Here is a 15,364-nt window from a genome sequence, read left to right as displayed (position 1 = left end):
AAATGCGCATAACAAGTTTTAGTTTATAGAAGCGCTTGCGTCTCTTGGCGGCTTTGTGGGTGGCAAACACCTTAATACAAATACCTATATACAAAAGACCTGTGACCGTGAAACTTTTCTGTTAATACTCATTAGTTGTTTTTTTTAACAGATAACTACTTTCAAAAGACCTCCATTTAAAAGAGGTTGTGCAAATGCCAGACTGACTCTGTGCTTAATGAAACCTTTTAAAAACAGCAATTAGTCTAATGCCTTACACTTATACCAGGTAGTTGCTAAATTAATTTACTAGCAGAGACGATCTATCATTCTAAATGGTGTCTATATCAAAAAGCTGCTAGTTTGAAAAGTAATAACTGCTTAGTGCTGGGGCTCTTTGATTTATTGCGCTATCTTGTTTGCTTTATAAAAGGTAAATGGCAGAAACCTCCTTTCGGTGGACTATGATCGAACCACAAGAACAGAAAAAATCTATGACGACCACAGAAAGTTCCTGCTGAGGATTGTTTATGATAGTTCTGGCCATCCGACATTGTGGCTTCCAAGCAGCAAACTCATGGCTGTCAACGTGACTTATGCATCCACTGGTCAGATTGGCAGCATCCAACGTGGAACCACCAGCGAAAAAGTAGAGTATGATGCCCAGGGGAGAATCGTATCACGGTTGTTTGCTGATGGTAAAACCTGGAGCTATACTTACCTAGAGAAGGTAAGTTCCATCCAGCTTTCAAATTGTGCTTAGGTGCCTAAAAAAGGAAGGTGGACAATCGATTATTTATCTCATTAGAGCCAAGTTAATTATTCATTATCACTTTCATTGTCTAGGCAGAAGGGGAAGAGCATATTAACTTAGCTGTGTATTAAGGTGAATTGTTGATGTTTCTATGGCTTTAACATTGATTCTTAATGCAATTAAGTAAACGAAAGCTTGACTAGATCCATGTGACAGTAATCCAAGAGTTTAGAGTTGTAGGATAAATACACCTGAGAGCTATGGCATTAAAGTATAATGAACCTCAATCATTATAATGTATTTTAGCTACAGTGTGTAGATAATGTAACTCCATGTGTTATGTTGTGTGTGTGTGCTTTAAATGTTTAATTGTTTTGTCTATCCATCTCAAGGGGGGCCATTTACTAACGACACGTACCAATCAGCAATTTGTTTGGATCAGCCTAAAGGGTAGAGATATTATCATACAAAATTAAGTTTTGTACGTTATTTGGGGCATGTATAGTGGGGGACGAGCCGGCCAATATCAGTAAAAGAGTTGGTGGCTTGTCGATCGGCCAGGTCAGAAAAGCTGAGGGGTTCGAACATTGTCCAGGGTTTACTGCTGAGTTGTCGGATACACATAGAATTCTATTGTTTCTAAAGTACCTGTATTGAAAACAAAACAATTGTAAATTGTTATGTTTATGGACACTTTAATAGTAATAATAGTAGCTAGAGAATGGGATAAACAATCTGATTGGATAATATGTAACCAAAAATGAGCAATTCGGCATCCGTGGTAATAACCTCGGTCGTCCGGGTTTTTGCTTGTCTAGAACTCTAAACACACAATATGCATTGTAAATTTGCACTTAGTATTATACATGTGCGTGAGTGCTACAGGTTAATTTGTTTTTTCTATATGTAGATAAATGCATGTGACACTTTAATTTCACACAGTACATAGTGGGACTACAGTATTGTACCACTGTGTGTTCTTCCTCATTATTGTGCTTTCATATATTACAATGATCTAGGCTTGTGCTTGAAGGGGTGTTTTTGTTTTGCACAGCAGCAGCAAAAATGCCTGGCTAAGTGGAAAATATGAAATTAAAGTATCCCCCTTTGCCATGCTAATAGTGTTTGACTTTAAGTAGACTTTTGCTAAGCCATTTAGGGAATACTACTATTGAAGTGACAACAGAATAAACAGGAAGCCAATTTTTCCTCTCAGACAGCAATATAAAGGATTGCTTCTGTGCTAGAGCCTTGCTTGGGTAGCCAGCTTATTCATTCACTATACAAACATTAACATACAGATTTTATGTCGTTGTGAGTTCAGAACTTGCAATCTGTCACAATTTAACATAATTCTACATGCTGAGCAATGGAACATGATTAAAAGCACAAACGATGCCAAGGACCACTACATAAAGTACTCTAGTACAAGGCAACATACTTGTCAAGTCCAAATGGAATTTGAATGCAGTCATACCAAGTCAATTTGTACCTCTGTGATGATAAAAGTTTAACAACAGCAACAAAGAACCTTTTAACATATATGCTCAATGGTTGTTTGAGCAGAGGGAAAATAGTTATGGCGCTGTCTTCCATCTGAGTCAAAAGCATTTTGTACTTAAAAGAGCAGCTGCAACCCTGCTTTTGGTCAGCAAAAGTCATAATATTCCGTTTCATGGCTCTGGGCCCGTGTCTGTTGGGAGAGAATAAACAAAATGAATGTGTTTGAATGATACTCATTATAATTCCCCAAAAACTTCTCTTCTAGTAAATAATGATTCTGTATGGGATCTGCATATTCCCTAAACAATGACACGGAGAAGACTTAGTGCGGGTAACTTCGGTACTCTTAATAAACATTATCAAAATATATGTTACTTACTGATGCATTTTCTATATTCTCTTGACATATTGCCATCCTAAACCACAGCTCTTCTGCCTCAGATATTACAAATGTCTCACCCATAACCATTGACAATCTGCTTCTTGGCTGTTGGTGCCTTCCAAAACAATGTGACAGCCCAGCGCATTATAAATCTCTTGCTTCTAATTGACCAATAAAGCTTCTACTAAATTAAGTAGAGAACTCTAAACATATAAGTTCAGTGATGCTTCAATTAGAAACAGAGTTATATTCTCAAATGAAAAGCATAATGATATTTTGCACTTGTTATGTTTTTTTGTATGTTTATCGAATTCTTCATGAGGATTATTTCTTTTTCCAGACAATGGTCCTTCTGCTTCACAGTCAGCGGCAGTACATCTTTGAATATGATCTACTTGACCGTCTTAGCGCTATAACTATGCCAAGTGTAGCTAGGCATACCATGCAAACGATACGTTCCATTGGCTATTACCGAAACATATACAATCCTCCAGAAGGCAATGCCTCAGTCATAATGGATTACAACGAAGAAGGACAACTCTTGCAGAGTGCTTATTTAGGCACAGGCCGAAGAGTCCTGTTTAAATACAGGAGGCAAACAAAAGTCTCTGAGATACTGTACGATAGCACAAGAGTCAGTTTTACATATGACGAGACGGCCGGTGTTCTAAAAATGGTGAACCTTCAAAGCGATGGTTTCATCTGCACTATAAGATATCATCAAATTGGTCCGCTGATTGATCGTCAGATATTCCGTTTCATCGAAGACGGCATGGTGAATGCAAGATTTGACTACAGCTACGATAATAGCTTCAGAGTTACCAGCATGCAGGGAGTCATCAACGAAACTCCTTTACCTATTGAATTGTATCAATTTGATGATATTTCTGGAAAAGTTGACCAGTTTGGCAAATTTGGTGTCATTTATTATGATATTAACCAGATCATTTCTACGGCTGTGATGACCTATACAAAACACTTTGATCCACATGGCCGAATCAAGGAAATTCAGTATGAAATCCTGAGGTCGCTAATGTATTGGATTACTGTGCAATATGACAGTATGGGAAGAGTGACAAAAAGGGAAATAAAAATTGGGCCTTTTGCCAATACCACTAAATATGCATATGAATATGATGTAGATGGCCAACTACAAACTGTATATTTGAATGAGAAGATTATGTGGAGATACAATTATGATTTGAATGGCAACCTCCATTTGCTGAACCCCAGTAACAGTGCAAGGTTAATACCATTACGTTATGATTTGAGAGACAGAATAACAAGGCTAGGTGATGTACAGTATCGGCTAGATGAAGATGGGTTCCTTCGACAGAGAGGCACAGAGATTTTTGAATACAGTTCCAAAGGCCTTCTCACCAGGGTTTATAGCAAAGCTGGTGGTTGGACTGTAATATATCGTTATGATGGTCTTGGTCGGCGAATATCTAGCAAAACTAGCCTTGGCAAGCATCTGCAGTTCTTCTATGCTGATCTTAACTATCCTTCAAGAATAACTCATGTCTATAACCATTCCAGTTCTGAAATTACTTGTTTGTATTATGACCTTCAAGGACACCTTTTTGCCATGGAGGTAAGCAGTGGAGAAGAATTCTACATTGCATCTGACAACACTGGTACGCCTCTTGCTGTATTCAGTAGCAATGGCCTCATGCTCAAACAAATCCAGTACACTGCATATGGAGAGATTTATTTTGACTCAAACCCCGACTTACAGCTGGTGATTGGATTCCACGGTGGCCTGTATGATCCTCTCACCAAGCTTATTCACTTTGGACAAAGAGACTATGACATATTGGCTGGGCGCTGGACTACTCCTGATATTGAAATATGGAAAAAGATTGGCAAGGACCCAGCTCCTTTTAACCTATATATGTTCAAGAACAACAACCCCGTCAGCAAAATTCATGATATAAAGGATTACGTCACAGGTAACATGTACACCATCGTTCTTTGTTCTCTCTATCCATTTGTTAGGATTTTTAAGATTGAAAGTCCTCAATAACACATTTATAAATGGGGCTTAAGTAAAAAAAAAAATACAAAAACATCAGTTTGCACTGTGGGGCCACATAATTTGAAGCATGGTGGAAGTAGGGCACCAGAACAAGCCTCTGAAATCCGTAGTACATGTATAAACTAGAATACTAAGAATACCAAGAGCTTTCAAAGGGTTCTGAATGTTATAGTTAAAGGAACAGTAACACCAAAAACTGAAAGTAATGAAAATACCTTGTAGTGTTGCCCTGCACTGGTAAAACTGATGTGGTTGCTTCAGAAACACTACTATAGTTCAATATGGCGGAAATTGAAAAACGGCTATATGGCACAGGATAAATAATGGATAACAGATAGCATTATGTTCTACAGAGCTTATCTGCTATGTGCTGTGTAACTTGAGACTTTTCTCCTTTGAAAAGCTGCCCCCATGGCTACACAGCAGCTTATTTATATAAACAATAGTAATGTTTATGAAGCAAACACAGCAGTTTTACTAGTGCAGGGCAACACTGCATTATATTTTTATTAATTTAAAACAATTTCATTTTTTGATGTTACTGGTCCTTTAACTTCTCCATCAGAGCTCCATACCATTGCAGACATATACATACATAAGCGTTCTCGCCTGCTTTCAAATCCAGCAATCTTTTATAACATTTAGCTTCCTTGGAAGGCTGGATTAGGTTTGTTGTGAAGTTATTACATTTGCAACTGAAGCTTTCATTTGTTCGAAATGCAGTAATGATTTGATAATAAAACAACTCCTGCTGGGCACTAATCATGACAATGAAAAGACAATTTATAATGCTGAAGTAGGCAACTGACATTTTATTTGGGCTCTTTCTTTTGTAGCTGATTTGCACAAATTTGTGAAACAAATGTGTAGTCCAATTTAAAAAAAATGACTTTCAAGCAGAACAGTTTTATAAACACTGCTGACTAATATATCTGTAATTCACCAATGAAACAGACAATATAAAGTTATATCCAACTTAAGCCTTGAAATGTTGAAAATGCTTCCTGTTGGGTTGGCTTGAGCTTAGTATGCCCAGAGAAGAAAGTTGAAAAAATACTGTTTAATAAAACATAGCAACAATTCATTTCTGAACTCAAAACAGAAATGTGGATCTATTGCTAAGTGTAGGTTAAACATAGGTCTCCAACCCCCCTCTTCCAGGATTTAAGAAAACTGTGGCTGTTCACTAAGAAATAAGTAAAATACATTTTCACTAGGTTTATCTGGCATTACCAGAACTGGTTTGTAGGGAGTAGGGACAAAGAAAAAATTGTTAAATTAAAAAAAAGATATATAAATATGTACTTGAGAAGTTCCTGTGCTCACAGAAGTAAGGACACTGTCTTATAATCACTGAAATGAGATGCTCTTGACAAAAGTGTAGGGAAAACTAGAAGTCTCACATTATTTTGACAAGCAATTCATCACAGATTATTTAACCAGTGAGAATGGGAAAGCCGGTGATGCTCCTGAAACCACCTGAGCCCATGTACACCCCCTTTGCTGAAAGAAATGTCAATTTATTCTCTGCTTTGACAAGTCCAAAAGTAGATTGTGTTGTCATTATTCTAATGCAGCATTCATATAATGTGACATGTGTGCTATCAAAGACAATAGCTAATTAGCAAGTCCAGAAGACTTTTAGTTTTTTCCCATAATGCTGAAAAACAAACCCTTTATGCCTGTTCAGTGACAGCAGATGACAGCTTTCTAGACTCTGTGCAGAATATGTTTATCGAAAGGTGGCTTTATAACAGACTTTTTGGTGTCTTAATTAAAATGAGAACTAAAACTCTAAAACGATATATATATATATATATATATATATATATATATATATATATATATATATATAAATACAGTATATCTCTAAATAATCCATGTAAACCCATAATTACGCTTTCCTGAAAAATCTACAAATTTCCAGTGAAATTCACGTCAATTCCGATGCAGGCGACAATTTGACGTGCATTAAAGTCAATGGGCATGCGTTTAATTGCCACCGGCATCAGAACTGATTTTCACAACAAATTCGCAAATTTATTTGCAGGTGGCGAAACAGAAATTTGCCGCAAATTTGTGCCTGGCGAATAAATTTGACCGTCATTAATTATAATGCATAAAATGAAACAAAAAAAATATTTACCTGGTTTTACTCTGACCAAACTGTTTCAGTTTAGTCATCATTCATTTCCTCTTATTTTGGTGTGGAATATTAGAAAATGACCATGCACAAATATTGTTAGAATTGCTGTTGTACTTCTAATAGGAGGATATTGGCAAATGGTACTGTACAGTATTTATATGATATTATATATATTTTGTGTTTGTTTTTTTTAATGTAGATGTCAACAGCTGGTTGGTGACATTTGGTTTTCATCTCCACAATGCCATACCTGGTTACCGCATCCCCAAGTTTGGTTTAACAGAGCCGTCGTACGAACTTCTTAAGAGTCAGCAATGGGATGATGTGCCGGTATGTTATTTTTTCCGATTTGTTTTTTCTGAGTTGTCTCCATTTTCTCTCAGAAGGGAATAGGGTGCCACCTTTTCTGTAAAAAAAAATATAGGCCTTCCTATTGTATATATTTATCTTTTTACCTATTAATAACATTGGGATCAACCACCATTTTTTTACTGTCCAGGCCAGTAAAATACCGGTCAGGTGGCAACCCTAGAAGGGAATAAACACCTGGTAAATCCCTTTATCTTTGGTTTCTAGTTTTATGAAACATATTTTAAGGTGTCTATGGAAAATGCAATGAAACTCCCCTTCAAGAGTACAATATGCCACAAGACTGTAAATGTTTTGGAACTTTTGGCAGAACCCTGGGGAACTGAGGAAGGAATGGATGGATCAAAGGGGTGAAAGAAAAGCCAACACGCAGTCCACAAAATGCATTTACAGGCATTTACTGTACTTACACTGGAAAAAAACAGCAGGATTTACAGTATTGTGGCTTGGCAGAAAAGCCAGCCACAATGGGTTCTACAGGGTGGTCGTTCATTTAAGTTCCTTTTAGAGAGATATTGTCCCCCTAGGCATCTAGTTTAACACAACTCTGTTTCTTTCAGAAATATTATATTTACTTTTAAAGGCAATTAACACGTTTTTTAATACACAGGAAGCCTTCTCTTTGCACATAGTAGTAGTATTTAGCACATTGTGTTATACAGAAAATGACCCCTGTTTATAAATAGTTTTAATCTTCTCTCTTTTCCCTATAATAATAATAATATATAATAATAATAAAATTATATAATAATAGTTCTCTTTCTACAGTTGGGGGCTATTTGCATCTGCTGTTATCCCGCTCTGTCTGTTCATTGTCTCTACCAGACTATTCTCCACCCTCCAACAACAATGCGTCATCCCTAGAGCGTGCAAATGCCTGATTTTTGCAGTGGCAAGAAATATAGCTTCTTTTTTTTATATGCAAATGGTAGGAGGGAGGGAATGTTCTAGCTACAATAAGCCATGCCTTTGTCAATTGCTTTTATGTATAGTTTTTACAAGGCATCAGGGCCGCCATCAGAAACCGCAGGGCCCCATATGAAAAAATGTCCTGGGCCCCCTGGGCTGCGCCCACCACAAGTCCCACCTACAGGTCCACCCCCACCAAACATTGTTGGCTATGGTTCCCACATGTTAATAAAACAATAAAAAAATATTGGTGGTCAGGGCCCCCCCTTGAAAAAAACATTTGTGGTCAGGGCCCCCCATTAAAAAATATTGGTGGCTAGGACCCCACATAGTGAAAAAAACATTTGTGGTCAGGGCCCCCCATTGAAAAAAATTGGTGGCCAGGCCCCCCCCCACGTTGTCAGAAAATTGGTGGCCAGGGCCCCCCTGAAACGTCCATGTAAAAAAACTTGCCCCCCCCCAGAAGTTTAAAAAAAATTTGGTGCCCAGTGCCCCACCACACAACAGGGACCATAAAGGCTTACCTTTAGGGGGGCCCTGCCATGTTACACTTACTTCATTAGAGTTGCCCACCTGCTGTCAGTGAGCTACCAACTACAGAAGGGAGGAGGGAAGCACAGGTGGCTGCATCTTCTTCCAGTGACAGCAATTTCTTCCCTTATTGGTCACAGAATTTCAAGTCCTGGAAAAGCTGCATGGTGATTGGATGAGCTGGAGGAGAAGTTCAAACCTCAACTATCCAATCCCTGAGCAGCTCAACCGGGACTTAAACTCAGTGACCAATAATGGGAAGTAATGGACAGAAGATACCTCCCCTTGTGCTCCCGCCCTGCCTTCCCGAAGTTGGCAGCTCTCAGAAAGCAGGGGGGCCCGGCAAATCAAGAAAGTGCGGCGTGGCCAGGGCCCCCCTTGCCCTCGGGGCCCCCTACAACGCTCCCCCCTGTCCCCCCCTGATGGCTGCCCTGCAAGGCATGCCATGCTTATTGCAGTTGGTTACTCCACATACCTATAGGCTTTAAAGGAGAAGGAAAGTCTGTTTGCACTTGGGGTGCCAAATGTTAGGTGCCCCCAAGTGATAAGTATTAACTTACCTGAAACCCCGGGTGGTGCTTCTATCGGCGGAAAACTGCACCGGCCCGGGGTTATACCAGTGAGCACCACGGAAAGATCTTTTTCCTGCTTCTTCTTTCTTTGCATGGTTGTGCATGCACAGTAGAACGAAAAGCCAAACTTTAACTAAAAAGTCAGCTATTTTGATCTACTGTGCATGCGTTTGCCCGGGGAAATTTGAAGAAAGAAGAAGCCGGAAGAGGATCGCTCCGTGGTGCTCACTGGTATAACCCTGGGCCGGTGCAGTTTTCTGCCGATAGGAGCACCACCCCGGGGTTTCAGGTAAGTCAATACATTCATTTGGGGTGCCTAACATTTGGCACCCCAAGTGCAAACAGACTTTCCTTCTCCTTTAATCACTTACACATTGCCCTGATCAAATATATCACACACTATAACTGAATTAGGAAAAGGAAATATTAAACACTGAATCTTACCAATATTCATTTTAAAATAAATCTACATTTATAGCAATGATTCAGCAACAAATTACTTATAACAGTAACTGGTTGCATTCAACACTACAAGACAAATGGATTCTTTAAATGTGGCAGGATTTAGAGTTGCCACCTGGCTTAAAATACTCAAAGGCTGATATTTTTTCCAGGAAAGGTGGCAATCCACTTTGCACTTTTGTAAATGAGACCAGTGACCAAAATGCTGTTTTTAATGAACTGTTGATAGAGAAGAATCCAGCATTTTTCACAAGACTAAACTGGATGCAGATGCAGCCTAAATCATCCCAAAATGCCATACATAAGTTGGGACATGAAATTGCAAACTGCATCTGTAAAACTGCTATTGTTTCATTTTGTTTTGGATGTTGAAAATAGTGGAAAGCGTCCAGTATGTAATTGAAAGCCAGTCAAGCCTACCAACAAGCACTCAGAATGCCTATTGAAAGGATTTATTTTTCTCTGATCACTCATTTAAACAAAATACAGAAAAAATATATAAAAGAGAAACCACTACAGTGGGAGGGATGATCATAAACAGTCTTACATTAGCTTGTGTATTCCTTTTCTACGGCTCCGTGCTAAACCAGCAATAGGGGCATGTATGATTTTGCCTAAGGCTAAGCACCAAAACAATGAAAAAGCTTTATTTGCAGTTTTAGTCGGAAGCTTCTTAGAATTCATTAGGCTCAAAAGAATACAAAAAATGACAAATATTAATTAGATGGCAGTCTTAATGCTTTTTGCTAGTTTTGTAAACATAAATTAGGATTTTTACTTTGAATTTTAAGGTTGATGGCCTAGTCAAGAAAAGGTTTAGATTAGGGTATAACAGAACAGGGTTGTACTTATACTGCATGCACATTGAGGCCTTACAGAAGTATTTGGATTAATTTAAAAACTACAGCAGAATGACTATATAATATACAGTATATACGCTATTATAGGTACAAGGATAACACTGAAAGTTTCACAACCTATATATACAGTATTAGCCTACAACTTCCAATAGTATAATCTATTTTCTATGAAGCTGCATATGGATTCTATCACATTAAATACATATTTCTCTACCCATTGCTGTTTGGCACACAGGCCTTTCCCATGCTGAAACGCCTGCCCTGTTAATAAAATCAAAGCTCCTGGAGAAATCTGAAGAGGTCTGCAGTCAATCAGATAGTAATTTCACTTCCACTTTGATCTATTGTTTGCGTGGCGTATGTTGCTCTTATTACAGATGTTAGTAGAATCATGATAATCATGGGTACATTTGTGGCTATAAGAGAAACATTACGCATATACTGTATATACATAGTAACATAGTAAGTAAGGTTGAAAAAAGACGCATGTCCATCGAGTTCAACCTTTTTTTTGTTTTTTTTATATATATTAACTACCTATCTGCCAGTTGATCCAGAGGAAGGCAAAAAAAAAACCCATCTGAAGCCTCTCCAATTTGCCTTAGAGGGGGAAAAATTCCTTCCTGACTCCAAAATGGCAATCGGACCAGTCCCTGGATCAACTTATCCTATGAGCTATCTTCCATAACCCTGTATTCCCTCACTTGCTAAAAAGCTATCCAACCCCTTCTTAAAGCTATCTAATGTATCAGCCAGTACAACTGATTCAGGGAGAGAATTCCACATCTTCACAGCTCTCACTGTAAAAAACCCCTTCCGAATATTTAGGCGGAACCTCCTTTTTTCTAATCGGAATGGGTGACCTTGTGTCAGCTGGAAAGACCTACTGGTAAATAAAGCATTAGAGAGATTATTATATGATCCCCTTATATATTTATACATAGTCATCATATATATAATGCAACACATTATGTGCTGGTAAAATTATGTTTTTTAGCAACATTAACTTTGTTCAACATACATACATACCGACAGGCATGCACAATTTTCTTAGAAATGACAAATTGACAATACTGTTTAACAGAAGTAGAGAAAGAAGTTGAAAATAATAATAATAAATCGCTTTTTTTTACTTGGTTATCAATGTTACATTTAATTGCAGAATTCCAGATGACATTCATTTTAATTGGGGAGTAGATACATGGATTATCTGTTAATGACTTAAAAAATGAATGACTGGATGAATTTTTTTGTTGAGATTTTCATTAGCTGAAGGCCAAGTGGAGAGACAAGACTATCCATCAGACACAAGGAAAGAACATGCCGCCTGTGTTCCAGAATTCATATGCCAATTTGTGCAGAGCTGAGCATGGTTGGGGTATAATGGGGCATAAATGGGCATGGGAATCACATTGCTGGGCTGGCACATAACATTTAGGTTGGTGGCATACGGTAAGATTCGGGGGAGATTAGTCGCGACAAATCTCCTCTTCTTTGGGTGACTAAGTTCCCCAAATGCCTTCACGAATTGCCGGCAGGCTGGCATTATATAGCGCTTCGGTTTTCCAAAGTCGCCCAACGTTTCCTCGCGAGGCAACTTCGGGCAACTTTGGAAAATGAAGCAATACGTATGCCATCATGCGATTCAAATTCTTGCCGGCGGGAAGGCATTTGGGGAAATTAGTCACCAGAAGAAGAGGAGATTTGTCGCTGGGTGACTAATCTCCCCCGAATCTTATAGTGTGCCACCAGCCTAAGATCTAGAATAACCAGTTTATTGTGGCAGGAATTAAGAGTCAAATGAGGAATTGTGCAGGTTATTTAGGTGTTTGATCTTTGTAGGACAAATCAATCAACGTATCCTATCAGTAGAAAAAGATGACACTCTTGATCAAAATCAGATAACGTTGCCTGAGCGTTTCAGGGAATTGATCCCTCTACCTAAAGATCAATCGGTCTGAGCTGTAGAATTCCGGGGGCACCTTTTTGTAGGAAAATTAAAGAAAATAACTATGCACCATGGGGCAGATTTACTGGTGTCATTAGAAATGTTTGCACTGGATATTTGATGGCTTCCTTACCTGTCCATGTTACATGTTTAATGTTGCTTCTAACTGAAGAAGTTTAAGGTTATTAGGGAAATAATAAATGATACAGTGTTTTCTCATCTTTTAGTAACCCATAGCAACCAAACAGCCTTTATTAATCTGGTTGGTTGATGTTCTCGGTGCATATTCCAAACATTAGAACTGTAAAACCAAGCAATCTCATCTCAAAATATACATCCACACAGTTTCTTATACCTAATAAATGTTTATGGATCTTCTTTAATCATTTCATTTTGTTTTGTTTTTCCAGCCAATTTCTGGAGTGCAGCAACAAGTGGCCAGACAAACAAAATCTTTCTTATCGTTGGGGAAAATGCCGGAGATTCAGATAAGCAGACGCAAATCCGGCGGGGAGAAATCATGGCTTTGGTTTGCCACCGTGAAGTCACTAATTGGAAAAGGGGTCATGCTAGCTGTCAGTCAAGGCAAGGTGATTACCAACGCACTAAACATTGCCAACGAAGACTGTATCAAAGTAGCAGCAGTTCTCAACAATGCCTTCTACCTGGAAAATTTACATTTCACTATAGAAGGAAGGGACACACATTACTTCATCAAGACCACAACACCAGAGAGTGATCTTGGAACCTTAAGGCTAACAAGTGGACGCAAAGCCTTGGAAAATGGCATCAATGTTACAGTGTCCCAGTCAACTACAGTAGTGAATGGGAGAACTCGCAGGTTTGCTGATGTAGAAATGCAGTACGGTACTTTGGCTCTTCATGTACGTTATGGAATGACTCTCGATGAAGAGAAGGCTCGGATTCTGGAGCAAGCTAGGCAAAGAGCTCTCTCCCACTCCTGGGCCAGAGAACAACAAAAAGTAAGGGATGGGGAAGAAGGTGCCAGGTTGTGGACTGAAGGGGAGAAAAGACAGCTGCTTAGCGCAGGAAAAGTCCAAGGATATGATGGGTACTATGTACTCTCAGTGGAGCAATACCCTGAGTTAGCGGACAGCTCAAATAATATACAATTTCTCAGACAAAGTGAGATCGGGAAAAGGTAACACAACGGCCTTGCGAAGGCTGCCAAAGAGACAAAGTACACGTGCTTCCGCTCAACGGGAGACAGAAACTGTTCCGCTGCATTGCTATTTGAGCCTCAGTTTGCTCAGATATCCTTTCTGTAGCACAATCTCTGTTGGACTCTGTAGAGAAAGAGCCTTTGTGGGAAAAGAAAACACTTTCACAAATCCCCCCCCCCAATGTGTTTTTACAAATGACCTTAAAGGTGATCTGCTTTAAAAAAATGTTTACATATGCATATCACTGCACTCGGACTGGAGAGGAAAGCCTATAGATTTTGCAGTAGGCTCTTATAAATGTTAATCCAGGCACTGTATTTTAAAAAAATGACCCGTACAGTGTTTCTGAATATTATTGAAACGTTGACCTTTGCTTAAAAAAACAAACAAAAAAGAGTCGTTTCTGGATTTCTCTCTCTTTCTCTCTGCATAGGATGTGGTATATATCATTGTTACTTTTAAAACGTGGATCAGAATTCCTGTTTATAGACAACTCAGCTGCTTTTACTGTGCTGCTTTATAAAAGGACATTGGCACACGTGACTAACGCTACCATGTGACTTTAATAACAGATTTTACAAACATGGTTTTGCCTTGAGAAAAAATCTATTGCAAGTAGAATTCTCTTCAAGTTTCAGCAAAGGAATCAGCTTTTTTTTTTTTTGTAAATTATGTGAAACAAGTTGTTTATGGATTTTTATAGGAATTACAATTTACTGTACATCAAATATTAGTCTCAGAGGAGTTAATTTATGTAAAAGTGTTTCAGAAAGTTTATATATAAAATAAAATCATAAAAAAAAAATGAATGTAAGAGCTTTTCTATTTGTTTTGTAGTGGTGGAAATCCATATGAAAGCTAGTGTTACAGTATTTCTCCAGCTGCAGCCGAACTGCAAATCCCATTGTGCATTGCCTTTTGTTCACTGGCTTTCAGCCATAGCTCGCTGCTCAAAGTATGGAAAGATTATTTTGGCTTTAATGCTTTTCCTATACATATGTAGGTATGGGATCCGTTATCCAGAAACCCCTTATCCAGAAAGCTCCAAATTACAGAAAGGCTGTCTACCATAGACTCCATTTTATCCAAATAATTAAAAATGTAAAAAATGATTTCCTTTTTCTCTGTAATAATAAAACAGTAGCTTGTCCTTGATCCCAACTAAGATATAATGAATCCTTATTGGAAGCAAAATCAGCCTATTGGGTTTATTTAATGTTTACATGATTTTCTAGTAGACTTAGGGGCAGATTTATCAAGGGGCGAAGTGAATTCGAGGGAATTTTCGAAGTAAAAAAAATTCAAAAATTTTTGGATACTTCGACCATCGAATAGGATACTACGGGGCAAATTTACTTATGGTCAAATATCGAGGGTTAATTAACCCTCAATATTTGACTGCCGAATGGAAATCCTTCGACTTCGAATATCGAAGTCGAAGGATTTACCGCAAATAGTTAGATCGAACGATTAAATCCTATGAATCATTCGATTCGAAGGATTTTAATCCTAAAAATTGTTCCAAAGCCTATGGGGACCTTCCCCATAGGCTAACATTGACTTCGGTAGGTTTTAGGTGGCGAACTAGGGAGTCGAAGTTTTTTTTAAAGAGACAGTACTTCGACTATCGAATGGTCGAATAGTCGAACGATTTGTAGTTCGAATCGTTGATTCGAAGTCGCAGTCGAAGGTCGAAGTAGCAAATTCGATGGTCGAAGTAGCCAAAA

At 38.4% G+C, this 15,364-nt stretch overlaps 1 protein-coding gene across 9 annotated transcripts in view; it reads left to right on the top strand.

The window, feature by feature from the left end:
• Window positions 1–14,446, top strand: part of LOC108706622 (teneurin-3) — a 507,440-nt gene extending 492,994 nt beyond the window's left edge. For all 9 annotated transcript variants that reach the window (XM_041579517.1, XM_041579516.1, XM_041579515.1 and 6 more), the window contains 4 exons: window positions 413–709; window positions 2,959–4,570; window positions 7,002–7,132; window positions 12,864–14,446. In XM_041579517.1, coding sequence (XP_041435451.1) covers window positions 413–709; window positions 2,959–4,570; window positions 7,002–7,132; window positions 12,864–13,619 — 2,796 coding nt within the window. In that variant the 3' untranslated portion in view covers window positions 13,620–14,446. The remainder of the gene's footprint in view (window positions 1–412; window positions 710–2,958; window positions 4,571–7,001; window positions 7,133–12,863) is intronic.
• Window positions 14,447–15,364: the final 918 nt, after the last annotated feature.

This window comes from Xenopus laevis, chromosome 1S (assembly GCF_017654675.1).
Source record: "Xenopus laevis strain J_2021 chromosome 1S, Xenopus_laevis_v10.1, whole genome shotgun sequence".
Classification (NCBI taxonomy): domain Eukaryota; kingdom Metazoa; phylum Chordata; class Amphibia; order Anura; family Pipidae; genus Xenopus; species Xenopus laevis.
This window is presented reverse-complemented; position numbering and strand designations above follow the sequence as displayed.